The 26447-nt window shown below is 43.0% G+C and overlaps 1 protein-coding gene across 1 annotated transcript; it reads right to left on the reverse strand.

The window, feature by feature from the left end:
• On the reverse strand, nucleotides 1–25434 carry LOC134060128 (adipose secreted signaling protein). Its single transcript, XM_062516740.1, has 6 exons — nucleotides 25179–25434; nucleotides 19091–19191; nucleotides 11530–11660; nucleotides 4433–4571; nucleotides 1959–2084; nucleotides 1–565 (listed from the first exon to the last, which is right to left on the reverse strand). Exons 2-6 carry the CDS (start codon nucleotides 19107–19109, stop codon nucleotides 465–467), a joined length of 516 nt encoding a protein of 171 aa, XP_062372724.1. The 5' UTR covers nucleotides 19110–19191; nucleotides 25179–25434; the 3' UTR covers nucleotides 1–464.
• Nucleotides 25435–26447: the final 1013 nt, after the last annotated feature.

Consider the following 26447-nt stretch of genomic DNA (forward strand, 5'->3'; position numbering starts at 1 on the left):
TGTGTGTGTGTGTGTGTGTGTGTGTGTGTGTGTGTGTGTGTGTGTGTGTGTGTGTGTGTGTGTGTGTGTGTGTGTGGTCTGTGTGTGTGTGTGTGTGTGTGTGTGTGTGGTCTGTGTGTGTGTGTGTGTGTGTGTGTTCTGTGTGTGTGTGTGTGTGTGTGTGTGTGTTCTGTGTGTGTGTGTGTGTGTGTGTGTGTGTGTGTGTGTGTGTGTGTGTGTGTGTGTGTATGTGTATTTGTGTGTGTGTATTTATGTGCGTTAGTATGTGAGGGAATGTGTAGCTGTGAAGATTTTAATTAAACAGTGTCACTCTGTGCATGCCTGTGTGTGAATGTATGTGTGTTTCTGTGTATGTTTGTGTATGTGTGTTTCTGTGTATGTTTGTGTGTGTGTGTGTGTGTGTGTGTGTGTGTGTGTGTGTGTGTGTGTGTGTGTGTGTGTGTGTGTGTGCGTGTGTGTGTGTGTTAGTCAAACCCTTGCCAGTCACTTTGCTCAGAGTCATACTCTAGTTCAGCCCCTACACATCTCACTCCTTCCAACAGCATCGGAGTCCCGTGGTGGCGATCTGGAAGAGATCAGGGAGTGGGAGAACATACAGGAAAAAGAAAAACAAACATCAAGAAAGAACAATCAACTTTAAAAGCACAAAGGCAACATTTATTTTGACATGCTCCCCTTTTTCTGTGCCATTTAAAGTCTGCTGAACTATGGAACTGTTCCTGGTGTTTTCCAATTGTGCATTCTGACCACAAGAGGGCACAAGAAGCCAATACAATATGTTGACACTACTGACGATTCCCTCAACGCAGACAATTCAAACATGTTAAACAGCCTAAGATTGTGAAGCACACAATACTGTCTATTCATGGACTTTAAAATCAGACAAATACAGTATGTACTCACAGAAAAAGCCATGTGACAACAAGCATATGCACGCACACACACACACACACACACTCACTCACTCACTCACTCACTCACTCACTCACTCACTCACTCACTCACTCACTCACTCACTCACTCACTCACTCACTCACTCACTCACTCACTCACTCACTCACTCACTCACACTCACACTTGTCCAGAACACAAACACAAATCATTATCATAAACATTTGACCACTGCACAAACATATAAGAAGCAAAACTTAAAGAGGACATAGAATGGATGAATCGAGTAATGTAACTGTGTTTTCTGATGTTAAATATTCAACTTTGATTTATAAGAAATAAACTCAATTGCAATTTTACAAGCCCAATTAAAAACCTTATATTTAACCTTATATCCAAATGGCATTTTTAATAGCAATAGCAACTAATAATATTGATCAAAACATCATCAAAACTCGTCAGCAGCGTGATCAGGGTCCCCACACATACAACTAAGCACCAACAATGTAGTTAGTGAACCCCGAGTTTATTCCAACTGTCCCCCTACCAGCTCCTCTCGAAATCTCACGTGACATAATCGCCTTATATGGACTTCCCTTCGAGAGGAGCTGTCGGTAAGTCTTCTGAACAATCTTCTGCAATAAACGCTGTTCAACTCTGGGTGTGGTAAGTGTGTGTTAGGTGTGTAAGGTTGTCAGAACAGAAGTGCTAGGAGAGGAGGCATTCTTGGAGGAGTTGTGTCTTCAAGAGTTATTGTAAGATATACAGGAAGGAGCTTGGCAGAACATTCCACCATCAGGGGACCACAGATGAAAAAAAGTCTGGATTGGCGTGGGAGTGGGTACAGCAGTGACAGACGATGTTCTCTGGAGGAGCGTGGCCTTTATGAGCGCATTTAAGTACGAGGGGGCAGACCCAGCAATCACTTTGTAGTCAAGCATTAGTGACTTCCATTTGATGCGGCTAAGGGAAGCCAGTGGAGCTCAATGAACAGTGGGGTAAACGTGCCCTTTTTGGCTACGAGTCACTGACTCATAACCAATCAATGCAAACACACAGGCACTCACCCATGACGCGGGCCTGCACTCTGATGCGCACACAGGCGTCCTCTTTGCTCTCGCTCACCAGGGTCAACTCCTCACACAGCACCCCCTCCTGGTGGGGCATGTACTCACAGTGCAGCCGCACACCGCCTGATAGGGATGGAATGACAGGGAGAGAGAGAGGGAGCGAGAGATAATGAAAGAGTGAGGAGAGATAGAGGGGAAAATGAGGGCCGGGGGTCAAGAGAAAGGTGCAGTTGAAAAGGGGAAGGAAGAAAGACACATGAAGGAAAAAAGATGGCCAAAGATTGGCTTGCTGAGCATCATTGAGACCAGTGGCCACTAACAATGAATACTTAGTCAAAAGCCCCTTTCAGACCGTCGGGCCAAAGCCGAGCTAGCCAGGCCGTGCCAGGGCTAATTGCTTTCACACCTCTTGGCGGGTGCTAACTGCGGGCCAAATCGGGGCTACTAGCCCCTGATTTCTGGCCCAACAAAATCGTTGGGCCAGTCGGGACTACAGTCGGGCCAGAGGCGGCGTCAAGGTGAAGGCGGAGTCAACCCGTTGCTGGAGTCCACAAACATTGCACATGGAATTTAGACATAACGTTACATCCACATAGATAGATATTTGCCTGTCAGTAGGCTAACTCCGTCCAGAGATCACCATGTAGCACAGTAAAAAGTGAACTAATATAACTAACTAACATAGCGTCCCACTAATTTAGGCTATTCCTGCCAGTGTGTTTTCTGCTATTGATACGACCAAAGATGCTTAAATAGTAGCCTAGATTAGCCCAGCTTGACGTTACATTATAAACTTTGTTTTTCATGCTAGCGCGAACTTCTCCTTTTAGTACACCAGAAGAATACATAAACGCCTGGACATGGTAGTGATTTTCACCGCTTAAAATTCATTTATTTTCATTTTGAAAGAAACATGGTGAGGCAATAGAAAATGCCATTGCAGGTCGTTTGTTTAGAACAGGAAATCGCGTTGCCGGGACAACCTGACATTTTCACTCACGCACTCCAGCCCATTTCGTTCGGACATTCTAAAATAACTCTGTTTGTTAATGCTTCAAAATAACATTTAATAAATGAACCTTACATTTTCCAGTAGCCATAGAGTTGTGGATTTTAACAAAGTGCCGTTTGGTTCTTAGCAGGAGCGTCTACTACTGGCTTCAAAATATTTTCTTTAGCCTAGGCTACTCTGCTTGGTGCTAGTGTGAACTCGTGGCATCGTCGTGAAACTAAAATTCCACTGGAGCTCCATGCGGATTTTACTGTCTATGGATTGTACACACAGCCTTACAAATGTTTACTGCTCTTCAAGTCAGGTAAAATGTCATTTATGTTACATAACTCATTTAGATACACGTCTGTGCCATGCGTTTCTTTAGGAATCCACCGTCTTGGTTTGTAGGCCTATAGAAATGAATATTAGCCTAAGTGACATACAAACGGACAATAAATGGTGACTGACTTCTATAGCACAGCATAGGAAAGCCTACGCGACTTTCTGCTTATCCTGCTTGAAAAGGTGTGGTAATGGTGACGTTTTCACAAGCGAGGGCGTGTCGAGGTGTAATGCGGAGAGGCTAATGGCCTGACAGTCTGAACGCAAAGGTGAAGCTTGTGGACCCGGGCTATTAGCACCAGTTTGGCCCGAAGTTAGCCTGGCCCAAGCTGGCCCGATGGTCTGAAGCCGGCTAATGAACAATAGTCCGATGGTCAAAACCCCCCTGATCAAATACACTGGAGGATTCTGAGCTGCAGTCATAAGTGCATGCTCTTTTGACATGCAGGGCTGTGGTCTGAGTCATGATGCTTTTAATAAATACTGATAAGGGATACTGTGGTTGGCCTGGGAGACCACACACACACACACACACACACACACACACACACACACACCCACACCCACACACACACACAAAATCTCTCTCTCACTTGCTAACACACAGAGACACACAGACACACATGACAAACCTCCAGAGACATCGGTCACTCAAGAGGATCCCAGGGTCAAAGACATAAATCTAGCAACACAGACACACACCGAGTGATGGAAAAGCACTGAGCTTGCCAGCTGTAAAGTTCAAAGCCCTGTCAATATGGTGTCATTGTTTTCTCTGTGCCGCTAATTGCTTGATGAAAGACGCTAACGAGATCAATTAACACCGAGACATTAATGAGCTCAATTAGGCCCCGGGGCTCCTTCTGTTTCCTCTCAAAGCCTACTGCCTTGTAAACACTACACAGATGCAAAAGGACAATTCATCGCAAACAATTAAGCATAACCTCAATCACCTTCCCTCCCTGGCAACACACACACACACACACACACACACACACACACACACACACACACACACACACACACACACACACACACACACACACACACACACACACACACACACACACACACACACACACACACACACACACACACATACACATACTTGAGAGCCAAGAGGCTACAGCTGTACCTTCTGATTGGTGGGTGATGTTGGTGATGCGGATATGAGGGTTCGGAATGGGGGCGGGACAAATATCGGTGCCTAGCGACGGCAACTCTGGAAGGGTGAAGTCGATCTCGTACCTGTGCTGTGTCTTCAGAAAACCCACCTGTGTGTGAACACAACATGCTTTTACAAACACATAAACACACACAGGAAAAGTCATGGTAAATGCTTAGCCTTGCTCGCACATACACGGGCTCACACACACACACATTCTAGCAAAGTGAGGCCTATCTTCACACACAGACACAGCCAATTCAGTCATACTACCCACCCAATAATGCTGGGTGAGTCCCTCTGCATTTCAGCTCAATACATGTTCTGTTCACTTAAGAAGGGACATTTCCCTCACAAAAAAAGCTGACAGGGAAGAGAGCACAGCTCCCTGGTTCACACACTCAGGACTCAACCACTGATGCAACAGCAGGCAACGCAACACCAGAGGGCAGACCGAGCCCCAAAGCTCCAGAAGTTCACATGAGGTAAAGGGAAAATGACAAATTAGCCACTAGCAAAAGAAAAGAGATTACATTGAAGGAATGAAAAGGAAAGAACAAGACAGTTCTTTTAGTTTATATATTGTATCCTTTATATAGTTTATATATTGTATCCTTTATATAGTTTATATATTGCATCCTATATGTGACCCTGCAAGGTGAAACCAGTCGCTTTGGTAAAATTTACAAAATTTGGTTATTGTGCTCACATGAATGGCCATAAACTAAGCTTTCCAACGATATGTATATTGGGGGTATTAGAAAATCGCTAAGATAACCACATTAAAAGTTTACATGGGTCTCCCGTCATGATATGCCAGAAGAGGAGAAAATCACATTTTCAAGCGGTGTGGACAATGGGAATGACTGCTAATGTATTGTACTTCACCGGGTTTACAGTTTTAACCCGTTGCTTGAACACATTTTGCAAAACTTCACTCATTGTGCCAAAACTCTACACACAAGTAAACATGACAACACTGGGAAATATACCATTCACATCTGTGTCAAACTGACACTCTACTATCAGTACCAAAACTGAGGGCTTTTTGTAGCTGGCTGATTGGTGTTCAGTTTTGCACGTAAGTGCCTTCAAGTGTGTATTTGAGTGGTTGCAATTACCCGATGTGTCTTGTATTTTGGATACGTGTGTTTTCCGAATGGCACCCTGAGATTTCAATTTGAACAAAGTGTCTTATGTATGAAATGGAGCGTAGTATGCAGGACCAAGTTGCATAAAGGAGTGTGTCGCAGAATTGCAACTAGAGTGCAAAGCAGTACTTTTGTTTAAGGTATGGGTACATGTGTTTGAGATATGGTAAAAAAGTTTCAAGTTGTGTTACTTTAGTCTAAGCATGGGTCTATAGTGTTCAAGCAACAGGCAAAAACTGTAAGAGTCAAAACTTATGTTTTTCCATGAAATTTGATGTGTAGACTGTATACTGTCGAATTAAGCAAATACGTGAAATCCAACATTTTAGCCCAAACGTTTGTTTATTTTGCGGCTCATTTTCAATTTTTAGATCAACATGTGCAACCTTAGCTCATACATAAACATTTATTTTTTTAATACATTTTCAGAACTGTTGATTTTTTTTTCATTATTTTGATCTTGTACAGCTAAATTTGCAAATAAAACTGGAAAAGATTTTTTTTTAAAATGGGTTTTGATTTCAGGCTGTAAAAAGGGTATGATGACTGTTATTCAACTGTAAACTATGTATTTTAACCCTTTATGGGGCAAATAACCATATGTAGTCACTTCCGCACACACTGAAAATTCCCTCCCCCTGCCTCCATTTGGAGTTGTAGAGTCATGTGGTTTTCTCTCAGCCAATTAGGGAAGATCAAGCTATCTTACAAATATTGACATCATAGCATCTGACCAATCAGCAGTGGACTACAGCACCTCAAACACAACCATCTGGCAGAAATCACATATTTTAGGTTTTTGAACCTGGCTCATCCCACAACTATCATAATAGCATCAAAACTAAACATTGTAAGTTGATGAAACTCACACATTATTTGGTTGAATAGTTGTGTTAAAGATTGAGATTGTTGTTATTTGCATAGCATTTTTAAAAATGAGCTTATTGTTTGGCTAAAAACTAAATGCACCATATTTGATCATACGCCCTATTCACATAAGTGGCACAAGTGTCCATTTTTACACATATGCCTGATGTATGTATCTTTTTTTAAATATAATTAAACGGCACACAGGTGCTTATTGTTAGTGTGAGACCTAGTACTGTGTGCATTTATTTTAATGACTCAATACTGGTTAGTGATAAAACACAATTATGAGCAAATATAAGTGGTAATTTAGTGATTATAGTTGTTTTTCGGTTTTTATACACTGGTACATAGGAGTATAGCATTCATAGTACTAGGCACCTGTGTATGCCATTCATGCCATTTAATTATATTAAAAAGATACATGGTACACGAGTCCATGTACCAAGTTTGGTTTTGATACATGCAGGGGTTGCAGAGATATAAGCTCACTTTCTGTCTGGCGGCTTCGCAAAATTGCCAAAAATGGGCAAAATTGGCTGTTACGGGCGAACGGTAAAAGTTCCGAAGAAAAAACTGAAATGGGTTGGTGAGGCATCAGCTGAGAATGCTCTGTGTCAATTATGGTGTTGATTGGATTTTTTCAAATTCACCCTCTGTTTTTCCCCCCCCCAGACGGGCAAGGACATATATATGGTAACTTCCTTGACCATGATTTGCTATGCCAAGATGAAAAATAATGTTTTTTTTTTTTTTTTTTTAATGTCCTGAAACATCCCCCATTAACTTTCTGAAGTTAAAATGTAGAATTTCCAAAGATTTCAATGAGTGCCCTATAAAGGGTTAACTTATTGTACTGCCCTCCACAAACATCATTGTTGAGCCCATTTGAGCTTTACTTCTTGCCAGACACTTGGCAGCGCTTGTGCTCACGAAGCTGAGGAACATTTGCTTTAATGGACGTTACTGTTGCAACTCAGAGCCCAGCTTCAAGACGGGCATCTGTAAGCCTTGATCTGTACTTGTTTTTGGTAAAGTTCATTGTTGAGAACAATTTCTCACACACATATGTTCTTCCAAAAAGGCACAATACATGACTGAAAACTCTGGACAACTCTGAGAATGATGGAGGCAGCTCTCTCAGAAACATTCCAATGTTGTCTGCTTTTCCCTGTGCTTCTCTGAATTTAGTTTTTAGTTCACTGTTGCACTGCAAGTCAATAAGTTCATTTTGCAGAATGCTGGGGACACTCTCTATCAGGGGTCTGCAAATAGTTTAAAGGTGTCACGGTGTACCTTAAAGTCAGCAGAACGTTTATCAAACTCGCTGCAGGTTTTCAATAGCAGAGACATACTCATCACCACTGAAAGCTGTGCCCTCTTCCACCAAAGATCTGAAGGTAACGAAATTACAGAGGTTTGCAGGAGACAGTTGAGCTTTCTACAATCTCAGTTTTATGGAGAAAGCTTTCACACTCTCATAGGCTGCTGTGATGAGCTGACCTGGGCTCTGCAGCTTTAAGTTCAGGATGTTTAGTTCATGTGTTACGTCCACAAGGAATGCCAAATCCATTATCCATTTTGGATCATCAAGCTCTGGAATGTCCAGGCTGCCCTTTTTCCATGAATCTCTTCACTTCAGCTCTTAACTCAAATGATCTCCTCAACACGTTTCTCCTGCTTAACCAGCACACCTCAGTAAAGTACAGCACATCACTACATCATGATGCCTCAATTTCTTCCAAAAAGGCCCGGAATTGGTGGTGCTGTAAACCTCTGGACCTGATATAATTAACACATTTCAGGACGACAGACATCACATGCTCAAAATTCAAGCAATTGCCACACAGTTGCTGTTGATGTATAATGCAGTGCAGAGCAACAGCTGGATCAGCATCTCCTTCCTCTAACTTTCTCTCTACCAGCGCTACCAGTTCATTTTTCTGGCCTGTCATGGACGGCGCTCCATCGGTGGTAATCCCCACCAGTCTGTTCCACGGCACACCAAGCCGCTCAATCGCACGGCACAACAGCTGAAATATGTCTTTTGCTGTGGTACGGCCATACTTTGGACACAAACTCAGCAACTCTTCTGTAACCTCAAACTGTGTCCGTTTTATCAGTACTTTCATCAAGCGCAACAGAGTACGCAATTAAACTGCAGGCTCTGTCCAATAACTGTTCATAAATGTTACCTGACAGTCCATTCATTCGCTCGGCCACAGTGTTTGCTGATAGAGAAACGTTGTTGAATAAGCTCCTCTTTTCAGGACAGAGAATATCAGAAACTCGCAAGATACAGTCTTTCACAAATTGGCCGTCGGTGAATGGTTTTTCTGCTCTGGCAATCAATTCACTGGCCACATAGCTTGCTTCAACTGCCGCATCAGCTTCTTTATTGGCTTTGTGGAAAAGTTCTTGCTGGGATAGTAGTCCTTTTTCGTAGCTGCTCGGCTTGTGGTCTGCGGTCATCTCCCTTGTATTTCTCATGTTCACAGTGTTTTGTCGAATAATGACGCCTGAGATTGTACTCCTTTAAAACAGCAAGTTTCTCTTTGCATATGAGGCAGATCACATTTCCACCGAACTCAACAAAAAAGTATTGTGAAGTCCATCTTTCTGAAACTGTCTATGCTCGATGTCCACTTTTCTCTCCGTTTTGAGAGCGACATGAGGTGCCTCTCATTCAGCGTTTATACGTCCTCTCTCGCTCCTCGGGCCTCGATCCTCACTGATGTACATAAAGAATGATGGGGCGGCAACAATGGGGTAGTCTATCCCTTCTTCTATCTTTCCTTATGTAGATCAGTGAGGATCGAGGCCCAAGGAGCGAGGGAGGACGTATAAACGCTGAATGAGAGGCACCCATAGCCTACTTTGTAACCTACTTTCCCTCCTCATCGTCGTCTTGAACTTGTCGTGAACTTTGTGTTGTTCTGCACCTGCACACTTTGTTTGCAATTATTTAGCATTTTCAATAAAATTGTTCTTTTTCATTATCTAAAATGAAATGTATTTTTATTATGTAAAAGTGTTGTTATCTTAATCATTGTGGGGGTAAAACAGAAACAAGCAAAAAATACCCTCAAGGCCCGGATTACAATTTATTGTGACATCAAGTCACGGGCCGGCTGCGGGCCGGATGTAGCCCGCGGGCCGGGAGTTTGAGACCCCTGTGTTACAGAATCCTATTTCAGCGAGCTTCTGTCTTATAGGAGAAAAATGGAATAAAAATGCCTCATGTAAACACCTCAACTGATCGGGTTCAGCCTGACTAAATTTCCAATCGGATCGAGAGAGGTGGTGTACTCCATTCAGATAATCCAATAGATTAAACCACCCATGTAAACAGGTACTCATTGCAGATTAAACGCCAATCGGTTTATTTAGCTTTCATGTAAATATTTCGGTTGAGATCAGATTAATTTCAATCTAAAAAAAGTCCATGCAAACGCGGCTACTGATTTGCACTACATTTTGGCTTCAGCTGTGACACACTGCATCTCAACTGTTTTGGAAAAGGGGTTGTACACAAGAAACCTGTAGAGACGTCTGCAACCCTGCTAGCCTGGGCCCACAGGGCCTGCCCATGGCAGTCTGCCTGCTGACTGTTCAGTTCTGGAGCTGCGGTCCGGAGGGGCCCTCAGTGCTATTACAGACTATTTTCCCAGTACTATTACAGACTATTCTCTCAGTGCGGCCTCTGCTTAGCTGTTCTGAGAGGTGTTTACTCACAAAACAAGCCTTGAGTGAGACTTTGGTAGAGACAAACACACAATCAGCCACACACACACACACACACACACACACACACACACAGAAAGTATGTGAGTGGGAGAGAGAAAGCAAGAGAAAGAGAGAAAGACAGAGAGAGAGAGGAGTATGGAGAGAGAGTATAAATGGACTTACTGTCACACCAAAAAAACGAATTAAAGTGGAGTCAGTGAGAGTGAGAGATAGAGAGAGCTACGAAGTGAGAGGCAGCGAAAAAGGCAGAGGGGAAGAGAGGGACAGAGAGGAGGGAGGGAGAGAGGCAGAGATAGAGAGAGAGATAGATAGATAGAGAGAGAGAATGAGAAATGAGAGATGCCCACTGTGTCAGAGTGTTAGAGGGGTCTTTGATGCCTGCATGCGCTCCACTTCCTACTCACACTGACAAATTTGCCCCCGTGGCTGTTCCTATGACAACAGAAGCTCTAGGGAGGGGCAGTTTGATGGTCAGAACATTCACTGCTCTGAATGTGTGTGTGTGTGTGTGTGTGTGTGTGTGTTTCTCACAAGCAGAGGGAGTGGGCTGCCCCACTGTCAAGCCTTTGGCATGTGCATTTGTTTGTTTGGATGCCGTTTACAAAGTGAGCAGAGAGAGAGACAGAGAGACAAGGAGAAAGAGAGAGGGAGAGACAGAAAGATAGAGAGAGAGAGAGAGAGAGAGAGAGAGAGAGAGAAAGAAAGAGAGAGAGAGAGAGAGCGAGAGAGAGAGAGAGAGGGGGGGGAAAGCACTAGTCTTTAGGTGAGCTGACCTGAGGTCTTTCAGCGGGAACAGAGGACAAGCAGTAAACAAACATAACAGTCATCTTTTATTCATTGCTGCTGGCACTAGACACAACACCTACACAGATGTGTGTGCATACAAAAGCAGGCACACACACAACACACACACACACACACACTCAATTTAACACAAACTCTCAGTTGCTCTCTCCCACACACACACACACACACACACACACATTATTTGTCTCTCTCTTATAGACACACCCTTTCTCACACACACAACAAACAGGTACAAAGCACAACAAACGGGCACAATACCCACTCAAGTCTTGTTAGACTTGTTTTACATACCCTATGTCCACACTCTCTCAAACACTCCAATTTTAACAAAGCTCTCTCTGTTCTCGGTTCTCTGTTTTGGAACTTTCTGTAGTGAGCAGAATCAAACTAGTCTCTGATCCTCTGCAGCACGAGTTGAATGTAGTAAGACATTAACCAGCTACACCCCACAGGCAATTTCCACACTCACACACACACACAAACACACACACTTACTTTAACCAAGAAGTTGCCATTTGATTCAGGGATCACCATGACAACAGAGTCGTGGAGTTTCTCGTCAAAGTGCACGTGGGAATGGGCCGCTGGCTCTTCTGAGAATCGCACACCACCGGACTTAGATGAGCCTGCGACAGGTGACACACACACACACACACACACACACACACACACACACACACACACACACACACACACACACACACACACAGGTAAGTAACCCACTAACATATAGATATATACTGTAGATGCAGTCATCTCATGGAATCGCATGCACAAATGCATCAATCCATTCACACCCAGCTTAATAATTTGTATTGTGCAATGTCTCATTCGTCCACATACTGTACAGTCATACTACACACAGAGATACAAGTCTCTCTCGGTCTCACACACACACACACGCACGCACACACCAGTCTAAGCCAGTTGAGCAAATGTTTTCAGGAACATTTCCTGAAAAGCCGGGAGGAATGTGCGTTAGCGTCCTTGAGGGGTCATTAGTCTAATCCCCACTGGCACCTGAGCTCTGGCCTGCCCACGCGTCCTCCCTGTCACGCTTATGAGAACCCTGCCTGGGTCCGCATGGCTTGGGTTGGGTTAGAACAAGCCCGCCGCTATGCCAGTTAGTTAGCCTACTCCTTAAAGGGCCGCTCCGTAACTCCAGTCATTTCTCACTTTTGTGCACATTTCACAACCGTCTCTTTGGTTTCTCCGCTGGCTCTGCCATGATGAACATCGAAGAAATGATGCCATCTTATAGCTAGCCAGCATGGCTGGGCGGTGCTTGATGTCCAGAGAAATTTTAAGCATTTTATGTTTCTCGCTTGTTCTCTTTCTTCCTGATTTAGACACTGCTGGGACTGAAGTTTAAATATTTCAAAACACATACACTAGCTGCCCATTCTACAGTACATGTTAACCATTAAGAAACTGTATTCAAGGTCCTTCAGTGACAGACACAGTATCCAGAGTTGTCCAAATGTAATCCTACACCAACTCCCAGGACAACCTCCCTGATGATCAGCTCCCAAAACTTAACCTCACTGATGATCAGCCAATCAAACTCAACCTCACTGATGATCAGCCAATCAAACTCAACCTCACTGATGATCAGCCGAACAAACTCAACCTCAATGATGATCAGCCAATCACAATCATCCTAACTGATGATCAGCCAATCAAACTCACGGGCAGATGTACTAACGCTTTTGCGCCCACTTCAGGCGTATTTGTTTCGCAACGTGCGCTTAAAAAGATGGCGAGGTATGTACAAACAGGCCGCAATGAGGTGAAGACGCAGACTGCATGCCGCGAGAGCTGAGAATGTCAAATTGCGCTTTTCCGTCATGCATATGCATATCAGGTGAGAATGGGAGGTTTGTGTAAAAAGATGGGAGGAGAAGCGTACAATGCGCCTAATTATGCATTTCCCTGTCTGTACTAAAACTGCCCATGAAAGCGCACGTCTATTTTGCACCTAAATATTTCCGCCTTGTGAAAGCAGGTGTTAAATGCGGTTTGCTGTTAAATGCATCTATAAGAGAATTTTTCAAAGACAAGAGAATCGCTAGCCTGACATGGCTCTCCATAAGCTTCCGCTCAATTTTCATTTCCCTTCACCATTACCTCTGTACAATATTAGTACGAGGGTTTGGTACGACCAGGCTAGAGAATCGCTAATTAGACCACCAGTTTTGCGTCTTTGTACTATATCAAACGCAACCTTAACTTTCGTTGGCCTTTCGAATGTCTTACTTTCACGCCATCCGCTTAAACTTTCCTACCTGATAGATTTGATCAATCTTCCATAGCCTACGTGGAAAAGTAAGCCTAGTTTGAGTAGGACTACTGCTCTAAATGTCTTCCTGCTTGTTGACATTATGCATTGTATTATTTCATGATCGCTAAACATTTGATTCATTTTAATGTTGTCATCAGTAAACGTCATTCAACTTCGCTTCTGATTGAAGTGTCGTTCAGTTGTTAACCTTCGCTAATTGCGTTAGGGGGCGGAGAAAGGCGCAGATTACACAACGAATTTCAGGATTGGTAAATAGGACGTACGCTGAAGTATCACAGCGTGTGCTTTCTGCGTGTCGTCTATGGCGCAGTTAACGCTACGTTCGCAAATCTACGTACATCTGGCCCTCAGTGTATTGATCCAGCTGTTGAAACAGGAAACTAGTCATTCCAATGTACAGTATATGACCATCGCAGTTGGCCCGTCTCCTTCACTCCCCTCACTTTATAACTATATTGCTGTATACTTGAAGACACTTTTACTCAAAGTGACTTACACTATAATAACAGTAAACAACGCATTTACACTGTCAAAGCACCACTTACAGTAAAACAACCAAATAAAAATAAGCAACAATATAAACCAATTTCTCTCTGGAACTTTCGGATTTTGTAAATCCTTTGCACTCATTCTCTGACCACTCGTCTATTTTTAAACACAAGTTGAGTTATGAGTGTCATTAAAAGCGGATTATGTAACTTGCCAGATATTCCACAAATAGAAGACTCCAGGGGGGTGCAGTTGATTAAAGTTCAGCAGGTTACATATTTGACAAACATACAGTATACTGTATACTGGGACACAGGCACGTAAACATCGCTCTCCCTCTCTCTCTCTGTGTGTGTGTGTGTGTGTGTGTGTATGTTAAGACATATAAACAACTATAAAAGCCACACACACACGCACACACGCAGATTTTTCAATCAGAATTTCATAATTAAATGCAGAGTTCCCATTGGTTTTCTAATGGAAATATAGATTATGCAATTTGTTGTGTGATACCTGATAGCACTGTGAGAGTCTACGTGCACGCACACACTCTACACACACACACACTTCTTAATGGCTTCTTAATCCATTTATAATACAGCAATAGCAGGGGACAAAGATCACAAAGATTATATAAGTACAGTGAGCCACTCAACATTTTGTCACATCGTGGTTTGCAGACTGGGCCATAGAGTGAATTCACCAGGGACTAGGTCTACAATCATCAATGAACTCTTTTGTTTAGGACGGTGATGAAGACACCGAAAAAGCTGGTGTTCTTCTGTCAGATCCAACGGACAGCAGAGCTCTCAGCCCTGACCACTCCCCACCACCCCCCAGAGGGTCCAGATTAAACAGGCAAAGCTTCCGGGAGAGATGAGCCCAGGCTGACGACCAAGCAGTTGACCCCGGAACACGGGCAGACACACAGCTGGTAGCACTGCCCAGTGGGTCAAAGCTGCTACAGGCTGTAAACCATTTCATTGCTAATGCAAACACGGTCTAGCTCAAAACATTTGTGTGTTGTGTGTGTGTGTGTGTGTATATATTGTGCAAGTGTCTGTCTGTCTGTCTATGTGTGTGTCTGTGTGTATGTAGAAGGAGGGATAATCTCTGCGACTTTTAAAAACATGTAAAGCAATATCTTTCTGCTGGTTTCATTGAGGGTCAGTAAGGTCTAAGTGTTATGCATTAATATTGTATGTGTGCGTGTGTGAGAGTATGTGTGTGTGTGTGGGTGTAGGGGTGGGGGGGGGGGGGTTATGACATGATGACATACAGCTCTGAATGTGAGCATATGCATGATAATTTGTGTGTAGCTGATCTGCATAATGTGCATTCTCTTAACCCATCGTCAAAAACCCTTCTCTTGAGTGATGGATTGCTATCTCTCATTGCACGTTTGTGTGTGTGTGTGTGTGTGTGTGTGTGTGTGTGTCTGTCTGTCTCTGTGTGTGTTTTAACTGGGTCACCACAACAGAGAGGAAGGCTTGAGGCCTTTAATGAGCCCAACAGTAACTCAGATTAAAGAGGGGATCAGAAACAGAGATAATGCAGCTTTGCTGGCAGACTGACACACCAACACGCAGCCACACACACACACACACACACACACACACTTCGGTTTTAAATGAGAATACAATTCAGTGAAAAGCAAAATAATCCAATAGTCAAATCTGGGAAAAATGGTCAAGCACCAGCCCACAGACAAACAGAATCACATCATGCCATGTGGCTAATGGTTTGACTAATGTTCAGTAAACACAAATTGTGATTACATTACAATACAAGTTCAATAAATCTAACCTGGTTTGGTTTGTATCCTGAGGTCTATCCAACAAGAACACAAACCAACATTTTAATGCACTCTGTCAACTCACATAATTTCAATGCATCCCAGACAAACCACAGCCAATCCATGTCATACATCTCTCTCTCTCTCTCTCTCTCTCTCTCTCTCTCTCTCTCTCTCTCTCTCTCTCTCTCTCTCTCTCTCTCTCTCTCTCTCTCTCTCTCTCTCTCTCTCTCTCTCTCTCTCTCTCTCTCTCAAACACACCCCCCCCCCCCTGAGTGCTGTCAAACTCTCCCATCTCATTATCCATCACACCAAACACTCGGTCCTCTTCTCAACATTTAATCCAGAACATTCCCCTAGGCACTGCACCCTCTACTGAATTTGGCTAGTCTGCATCAAGGACAGTAATCCCATATCCAACACCAGTCTGCAATGGTTTGTGTGTAATAACACATGCACGTGCACCCCCCTTCCCCCCTCCACACACACACACACACACACACTCAAATACCACTGTGACCATGTGGGGTTTGGCACCCCCACATCGCACCATAGAGTTAGCTGTGTCAGTAGGGTTCATTCAGATCGGGGCCAGTGATTGCAGGTAGCTTACTAATTGGTAAACCTGCGTTTAATCGAAGTGACAAGCTGGCTGCAATTAGTGCAGGCTCTGCGAGTGTCAAAGGTATTAGGGTTTTCATGTGTGTGTTTGTTTTTGTGTATACATGTGCTTCTCTCTCTCTGTGTGTGTGTGTGTGTGTGTGCCATCATGGTTGATTAAACTGCAAGGTCCTTGTGATACTCCCAGTAAACTGTGGCCCAGATCATATGCTTCATGTACATCTAACAGATATCTCATACTGACAAGGGCCGGGTTTCCCAAAATCGTTAAGAAGCTCTTAAGTCCTAATAACTTCTTAGGAGCGTTCTTAGAACATTCTTACAACGCTCCTAAGAAGTTCTTAGCACTTAAGAGCTTCTTAACAATTTTGGGAAACCCGGCCAAGGTTGCTTGCAGGTCACCTGTCAGCATGATCAAGGAAAAATAAATCCATTCATTTCGATTAAGACAATGATCATGACTCCTCAGCCAATCAGAAATCAGATCAGTCAGCTTTTAAGAGTCACATTTTGGCACATTCTTTTAATATATATACCTCCCTGTAGACCCACAATCCTCCTGGTCATATCTCTTCACAAATAGTGCTTTAGCTTGAATATGTATCTGGGGACACACAGCATACACAGGCAATTTAATTCTTATGATCAGTCTGTAAAGAGACACGTGACCATTATGATTTTGGCACATTTCCCTCTAATAGTTCAGTGAGTGTGTCCTAGATGTGTCTTCCTTTTCAATGGGCAAACATAATTGTTAGAGCTGAATTAAATCAACTATCATCTGTACTGTTGTGAGTTTCTGTTGGTTTAATATCTCCTCTCACTCGCTCTCCAGCGTCCCGGTTTCCGGACAGTGACTGACATTATCTTCCATCTCTCCACTGTCTGCCACCATTACTTTCTATTTTTATTCCTTTCCTGCAGCCTGCTGCCATCGTGTCCCTCTTTATTCAGCCTCCGATAAATCTTATTAAACAGCCTCTCCATAAAGTGTGTGTGTGAGTGTGTATACAAGGTAATAAGTCACCACTAATGAGTGTGTGTGTGTGTGTGTGTGTGTGTGTGTGTGTGTGCCAGAGTGAGTGAGTGAGTGCATGAATATCAGCTCATATTTGTCACACATATATTGAAGAGAACTTGACTATGTGTGTATACTGTATGTGATAATGGTAATATAAAATCACCGTTTGTGTTGCCATTGGTGTTGCATTGTGTGTCTCTGTGTGTGTGTGTGTATTGTGCTATTTGTGTGTGTGTGTGTGTGTGTGTGTGTGTGTGTTGTGCTATGTGTAGTGTGTAAGTGTATGTTCTCTATGTCTGTGTGTGTGTGTGTGTGTGTGTGTGTGTGTTGTATGTATGTGTGTGTTTGTGCGTGTGTGCGTGCATGTGTATTGTGTTGGTGGTCTCTGAGTGTGTGCATGTGTGTGTGTTGTGTTAAATGTATGGTCTGTGTGTGTGGGTATTGTGTTAATTGTGTTATATGTGTGTGTGTGTGTGTGTGTGCACAAGCATGTGTGTGTGTGTGTGTGTGTGTGTGTGTGTGTGTTAAATGTATGGTCTGTGTGTGTCTGCTCCACTCTCAGGGATATGGTTCTGGCCAGTTGATGCTTCCCAGCACCCTCACTGCACCAACCCATCACTTCCTTAACATTGCCCTCCAGTAGCCATGGCAACAGTCCCACACACACAACCAGTAGGTGTGTTCCAGGGGTGCAGTGTGTGTGAACAGGAGGGAGGGTTCTGCAACCCCGTCTGCATGCTGACAGCATGCCATGCCCCACCCAAAGCCCTGTCTTACCCCGCAACAACACTCTACCGGATGACAGCGACCCCTTGCAGAGAACAAGCTCCTCAGATTCAAATTAGGTTTTACTGTAAAACTCTTGCACTCTCGTTTACCCACATTCACACATGATGCATGCACACATATACACACACACACACACACACACACACACACACACACACACACACACACACACACACCGACGCCCAATACACAGACACACACTTCACATGAGATGAAAGACTGGAAAAGAACTCTCAAAGGTGTCTGCTGAGGGAGTAGGAGAAAAGGCAGACATATAGAGACAGAGGCAACATCCACACTATTCTGTTTTCGGTTGAATTCTTAACACTTGTAGCCTGACCAGCCAGACCAACATCAAGATGTAGGGTCTGGGAACTTACCATAGGCAGGACTCAATCGGAGGGGTGGGATATTAGAATATGCTGCCGCTAGGGGGGTCTAGATTTCTAGGCTAGAACACCTGCCATGTTTGCTGTTCATCTAAACTACTGTGGCATTTTCAAGCTCCTGAAACTGTGAGTGATCTGAAACCAGTGTTGGCCCCCATATTCATTTGAAAGCTCCAGTGTCGCATTTTAACCCTAAGATCTGAAAACTATGATGTAGGAAGTTAGGAACCCATGTGATTGGACCTTGTCAATCTGATGTTTCTTGATTCTTCATGATTCAATTTGACTTGCACAATTAGCCTGCCTGGAGTGAATGCAATATGGAGACCAAAGCACAAGCATTACTGGTCTTGCTGTCTTTGTTAGCGTTAAGTAGTGCAGCAGTTCAGTTTTGCATTTTACAATGCTGACATTTGCGTCATTTTACAATGCTGACATTTGCGTCAGTGGTCATGTGGTCAGTGGTCATGTGATTCATGTGAAGGGTCATGTGATTCGCGCTTCAGGTAGATATCAGGGAGAGAGACACTGATTTATACATCAGAGAGAGAGACAAAGAGGAAGAGAGGAAGAACATGATGGATGGAATGAGGTAGGAGGTGAGAGGTAGTGATTTAGGAATTTAAGAGAGTACATAGGGACAACCTCACCCTTTTTGGAAGTAGACATGACGGTTGTGGGTCCACAGCAGACGCAGATTAGGTAGGTCAGTCAGCGTATCAGCAGAACCATGTCATACCACGTACAAGTCCTGAGAGAAAGAGGGACAAACACAGTGAGAGAGAAAGAGAGAGATAAATAAAGAGAGAGAGAGAGAGAGAGAGAGTGCAAGAAAGAGTTAGTTACAGCACTTGAAAAAATGAAAGGCCCTTTGAAAATCTCCAGCTTTGTCTTAGCTAAATTTGCTCAGGGTTGCCATGGCATCCCAAGGCTCCCCAGCCCAGCTGTGAGGACGTCCTGCCGCGTTGAAGATTGTTTGTTTCATTCACCCCCTTATTTATTTATTTCTAATTTAAGAGGATTAAATCAAAGCAGCCCTTAATGGCTCCATGGACAACCGAGAAGGGCTTTTTTTGCAGAAAGTTCAGAGCACTCTTTGCTGCTAAGATTAGAATAAATAAACTCAAACACACACACACACACACACACAATTACAAGCTACCAAAGGACCCTGGAACTCCTGAGTTAAGCCTCGGGTCCTAGGTCATATCCCCAAAAGAAAGGCAGCATGAATCAGCGCATAAAAGACCTCGCTCCTGCAGACTTGCACACTTCAACTGCAGCATTGTAGAGCCATGATAAAAGAATAGAAGGACAATTTAGTGTAGAAGGCGAGTCGGAGTAGACCGTGGCGCAGAACAGTCCAACCATCTTCTCGTCTGGAGAGCACACACGTTTGTGTGTGTGTGTGTGTGTGTGTGTGTGTGTGTGTGTGTGTGTGTGTGTGTGTGTACACGTGACAGATGTTGGGCTACACATTTAATTTCCATGAACCTACTTGCTTTTACTTCACCAAACTATCTGACAGCAGTAGGGAGAATATGCATTTCAGCACAAAACAAAATCGCTACCATGCAACCCGCGGTACATTTCATTTCAGACCCAACAGCTATAAGCTAAAAATGTCCTTGCCATCTCACTGCTAATTAAGGCTAATTAATGTGAGAGAAAGATGGCAGGTACAGAGAGCATTTCTTAATTAACATATATTCATGATCATCTTGCACCTTCCTAGGGAAAAGCTTTACTCGTACAACACACACACACACACACACACACACACACACACACACACACACACACACACACACAATATACAAAAAGGCAGTCTCTTGAATCTGGGACACTTAAAAACCTTTGGCACATGCACACATATACACACGCACACACAGTCAAGAGAGCTCACAGAGAGAACATGACTCAAGCAAGATCAGTATCCATGTCACGTAAACTAAATTCTCTCTCAAGACATGCCCTCATTCCCTCACACACACAATATCTAAAGGTAAGCTACACACAGCAGCACCAAACAGGCTCCAATTTTTCTTTGACGTGATGGGGTCTGAACTATGCTTTAAAAGAGCATCTACATTTGATCTGTGGGGTCACCTGCAGGTCACTAGCCTCAATAGACTACACTGGAATTGTATTGTTGTGTAAAACGATTAGCCTGTTGTCTCACTGTGGACACAAACAAACTTTAGGAAGGCGAGTGTGGCTCGGGAGGAAGCTTAGAGGCACATGGTGTTATGGGACTACATGACACATCAACACAAACACACAAAGAGACACAAAGGAAGCATGGTGAGAGATGAGAGATGAGAGTCATCTGCTATTGCTCTCTTGCTCTCTCAAACGTGAGCCAGTCCCTGTATCGTGTCTGAGCACAACATAAACATATGACATAGGTGGCCATATATAGTATACTTCACGCAGCCCAGGCACATTTGTAGCAGACTAGAGGGGTAGCCTATGCCAGTGGTCCTCAAAGAGGGGTCTGTGACCCATAGCCAAGGGATCTGCTAAATCATTTGCTTTAAATGATAATGTTGTGTCATTGTAAAAATTCTACAAATGACCCCTGTTCACCAATAAAACAAGTAAATTGTGCCGATTTGCTCCCACCCACATTAACATTTCACTTGAATCTCTTCACTCACGTCACAAAGAACCATTCCTACCGCTGCTTAGCGCGGATTATTTGCCAGTTAGCTATAGCTGATGATGGTGGAGAAATGTCTGAGTCAGTCCACAGCGTCAAGTGATGCAAAATCCAAAGCTGACAAACGACACACTTGCCACAAAACTAGGGATAGTGAACCTGGCTATGGCTTCAATGAATACAGATGGCATGTGCACATTGCACAAGGGTTACAAATAAGGTGGTCCTCATACAAGGGTCCATAAGGGGTCTTTGGAACCAAAAGGTTTGAGAATTTCTAGCCTACACTACAAAACATGGTATGATGAACCTTAAGCTGGAAGATCATTCAAATTCAATGGGAATGTCCCACATAACTTACAAATTCATGAACGGTCATATATTTTCTTTTTTAAAAAGTGTCCTGTTCTTCCCCTTTCCATGTTATTCTATCTAAATTATATCATAACTATGATGATATGAACAAAATTCTATGCATTTTAGGAAAATAAATTGCTCTTTTTTCAAATGCTTGCTTGAACAATATTTCCATATTGCTTTCTTCTAATTTTGCGTTTTTGGCCTATGTGTGGCCAGATTATCATGGACTAGACTAGACACGTAACTGGATATGCCCATCATCATCATGCATCATGTGCTCTCTCTTATGTCTACTCCTAATGCACCCGGGTGAAAACATTCAAAATATTATCAGTAAAAAAGCTGATGTTCAGGACTGGACAACTAACAATTTACCACTTACCATATTTTACTATAAAGAAATATTGACAATCTCTTAGAGGCCCTGTACAGACTCGTAACAGGGTGAACTTCTGTATTCGCTTCGCAGCCCTCTGTCAGCTACAACCACACTATAACTTAAGTTTACCGGATCCGGTAGCGGATCTGTAGTTTGATGGAATGAGACGTGAAAAAACTAGTTTTGACCTGCTTCGATGTTGCAATACATCATTCTTTCATAAAATCATGCAACACACTTTACCTTCCGTCTGTGGACATTGTTATTTGCTGGACAAACAAATAGCGTGCGTGCGACAGAGGAAAAGTGATTTAGTGTTGCTTTCAATACAGACTTGTAGGGCATTATCCCATCCATATCCCATCCATATACAGTACCAACTGCCTGCCTGAAAACATTTACTGACATGAGACAAGGACATCACCAAAGAGTACTTCTATACTCTTTGACATCACCATGAACACGCCTATCAGATTTTGTGCGGGTTTTTCTCAGAAATGCCAACACCCAAGGACAACTATCAAGTGTCTGTGGGTTACTTAGAATTGCATCCCATTCAAGTCATTGAGTTCCTGTTTCACCACAGTTTTACAAAATGTTCCCACGCCCATGTCTTTGCTTCCTCTGATGTAGTGTTATAATTTGATTATTAAATACATTTCGTGTCGAACTGCAACGGAATCCATCCACTTTATGCATAGACTGTATGATGTAGTACTGATATGGCATGGTGTTACAACATGAAATGCCCCATCAACAACTGATGGGAACATTAATGAATCCATAATGTATGTGATGGGCTGTTGGCTAGTTACATATGCCCATCGAATTTATTCTAGCTCACCACTGTTAAGTTTAGTTTGTGATTATATTGGCAAGTCATTATTTCAGACAGCGGTGAATAATAGGCTGGCATTTTATGGCTTTAACGGGGGGGGGGGGGGGTTTGATTTCCACTGAGCTCACCACATGCCACTTAAATAATGCCATAATCTTGAGAATATTCAGGGGCAAGTCCCTCTCACAGTATTACAATTACAACCTTGCAACATAGGACAGCTGACTCCTCAGAAATCACTTGCTTATTCAAGCACTTGCATGAATTAAGGCTGTCGTATATAAGGACTAATAATGGTCTGTTGCTTTGTAGAGTATAAAATGATTTGTTGCTGCTTCTGTAAAGTAAATCTGAAACATTTCCCTTGCAATTCTACAGCTCATATTCTTGCAAAACGAAGGCATTCTGTAAACAGTATAACACTGTTGTATTTTGGTGTTTACAGGATGTGAGGCCGACGACCCTAAAGGCAGAGGTCACCTCTCTGACTCCATCGCCTTTCCCATGATGCACAGGGCATTTGTTTCCTTTTAGAACTTGCTGTGTCAGGACTAAACACACACACACACACACACACACACACACACACACACACACACACACACACACACACACACACACACACACACACAGCTAAACACCATCAAACCAGAAGAGGAGGCACTGATAGCATCTGTCTGTGGCTTTGAAGACCAACAAGAGATTCAATAACAGGTTTTAATCTCATCTGCCCTTCCTGCAGAAAGCAACCTTTAAATGTTCATTTCTTTGTCTATGTTTATGGTTCTTTATGGACACGTTTGTCCAACGTGAAATATCCATACAATATTGTTTTGCCAATTTGCCTTTTTCCCTTTACATCTTTATTTCCTTCAGCATTTCCACTAATTGCTTCTCCTTCTAGTGTTCACTACCTTATAACTTTGAATCGCTTTTTCTCTCACTCTTCTTTCTTTCAAACTCAGACTTGTCTCTTTGATTCTCCTAGCCTATTTGAATGGGATCTTCAGCTCCTTTTCCCAGAGCCACTCGTTTGATGTGAATTACATCTCATTAAAAGGCCTAGCAGCTCCCTGAGAGACACCTTTTCTAATCTCCTCTCTCCGCCTGTCTTTGGATGGAGCAATGAGACGTGTTCCCTCCATTGGGTCCAATTTCTGAGGCTCTCTGTCTAAGCTGGTGCACCTCCCTGGGATCCTGACCTGAGCAAAATTTAAAGACACAGAGGATGGACAATGAGAGTTCAGAGAACGGGGAGAAAAAACTATGAAAAAAGAGGGAGAATGTGTGCCTAAGAGAGAGAGAGAGAGAGAGTGTGTGTGTGTGTGTGTGTGTGTGTGTGTGTTTCAGTACCTGTCCACGGGGAAACAAACTGACAATGTCAGTGAGCTAAACTCTGCACACCACAACAACAACAACATCAATCCATATCAGAGCGCAGCTATGATCTGCCTAACTGTCATATTTTCTTCTCTGTGAGTGTCAAGTCAATATTCTGAGACTGCAGGAAGAGGAAATGAAAGGGCTTCCTAAATATGTCAGCCAGTTTACAGTGTCCCAGTAAACTGCTTTGAAAGGGATATTGGGGATTTCAGCAGAAACAGACCATGGCTGGCTAACGACCTACTTAAATCAAGCCGTTCAACAAATAACTGACAATGTCTACTCTGAATTTTAAAATAATTACTCCTTTAGTTTCCCTCCTGCCTGTTGCTATAGTACTTGAGCAAATCCAACAACACTCAGCATCATGCAGGCACCCTGCTTTCATTGCAATGTCATGCTTGTGTAATAGATAAAGAGTTATGTTGCACTGGTGTGTCACTGTACCAAGTGCTCATGTAGGATTAAATATTGCACCAACACTTAAAATGCATGCATGGGCTACATTTAATCAGTTCCCAAGTAACAATCTAATAGAGAACAGAATGTAGAGGCTTTGAACATTCATTATTTCAGATTTTACGTTGGACTTGAGTTGCAGCTAAACTAGATTCTTCTCTCAACCCTTCAGATGCGGGAATCATTGCAATAAGTGCCTCTCCTAGTTCAAAAGGTTCTCACATGTCATGTTTACATCAGCTGTGCTGTTCGTGGTGATAATGCCGCTGTTAGAAAACTGGCACATCTACATGCACTCTAATGTTCAATTGGAGTATAATAATAACATATGCAATGAATCTCTTACCCCTGTAAGGATGAGGTCGGAAAGACTATTATTTCACCACACTACAGTCCATACGCTTCGTAGCAGTGCGCAATAGCCATTATGTGAAACACCTGTCTGTCTGTCTTGGACATGCTTAAACAACTGGCTAACGGAGTTAGCAATCGTTAGTTGCTTTATAACATAAAGGGTATTCTAGCATTGATGAGACAGTAAACACGCTTGTTTCTGTAAACTTTTATTCCACCTTCTTCACCCAACAATTCGTGTTAACACGAATAGTATTCTGTTAGCTAACTAACTACTGAATATCAGAACGCAGTGGGACTGACCTGTTCTTACTGCGGTCGGCAGCTCTCCTTCCTCAGTGTAGCCTGTTACGTCCAAATAAGTTAGCTAGCTACCCTCTAGTTGGTTAACCAGTCCGACAGAGTCTGCCTTAAGTAAGGCGGCGAGTAGTGGCAATCCAGCGAAATGTGAAGCTACACAGCAGTGGTGCCCAGGGGGGAATGAATATATTCATACTGAGGAGGATGATCGCATTCACTCCGCCCCGGCGCCAAGGCGCTTGAACCACACAGGAGCAGCCCGTCGTGCGTCCTCAACCAGTGTTATTGACTTCCGCGTTGGTCACGTGGATGAGAAGGGTTCTTGAGTGGATTTGAACTTTTTGCGCCACTTCAAAAGCCAATCGGACATAAACACTACTTAAGAACTAATCAAACACACGTAGGAATTGAATAAACAAGGGCTGTAGTTTGCTGTTAGGCCCACTGAAATCATCGCAGTGCCTCAATCTGTTACATAGGCCTAGCCTAATGCATTTTTCCTATTTTCAGGCATAATAATAATAATCTAACCTTAATGTCTCAAATGCAATGTATTTAGTAGGATAGTAGTAGGCCTATATCGTTATGTTGCATTTTTATTATTAGGCCTAATCCACATTTAGCCTATTAAGGTAGAAAAAAATAGAAAATATAGGCTATCTAAAATATATCTTTAATATATAGGCTATACATATTAGGTGGATATAGGTGGATTTTCTCTGAACGTGTGCGCCACCCCATGGATGCAGTTTATCGTGCATATTCCCTCTAGTGAGTCAATTAATTACTAGGCAGTATTACGTAATTGGAGGCCCTTCTGATGAGATGAACTGTCTGCCCACCACGTAGTTTGTAGTCATTGATTCTTTTCTCAGCTTCCAAAATTTCTCCTGAAACAGACGACAAAATTGATTAAATAAAATGGAAAGGATTTAATGAGACAATTAAAAGACTAATGTGACAGAGCATTGGTCTTCTTGTCATTGGATGTGTGCATGATAGGCCTAATATATTTGTTACGATGTTCCTGACTTTTTCTGAGTAGGCTATACTGTTGAAATTTAGTAGAATTTAACAAATCTCCAGGGCAAAACATTTGGGATGCATGAGTTCATTATAAAAAAGAGGAAAAATCAAACTACATATAATATTACACATAATAATCCCTTGCAGTTTTTAAGTGCTCTCCAAACTTCATTAGTCTACGGAGGCAGCAGGTAATCAGCAGTAAAGCTGATGGCTCAACTTTGGCATGTGTCAAAAGTCAGTTGT

The sequence above is a fragment of the Sardina pilchardus genome, chromosome 16, assembly GCF_963854185.1.
Source record: "Sardina pilchardus chromosome 16, fSarPil1.1, whole genome shotgun sequence".
NCBI classification, from domain to species: domain Eukaryota; kingdom Metazoa; phylum Chordata; class Actinopteri; order Clupeiformes; family Clupeidae; genus Sardina; species Sardina pilchardus.

Bases quoted from the DNA above. Each gene is read 5' to 3' on its own strand.
- LOC134060128 (XM_062516740.1), bottom strand. The intron at 4,572-11,529 runs GTAAGTGTGTGT...GTTCACACACAG, and splicing joins ATGGCAACTTCTTGGTTAAA to GTGGGTTTTCTGAAGACACA. The intron at 566-1,958 runs GTGAGTGCCTGT...GATCTCTTCCAG, and splicing joins AGTGCAGGCCCGCGTCATGG to ATCGCCACCACGGGACTCCG.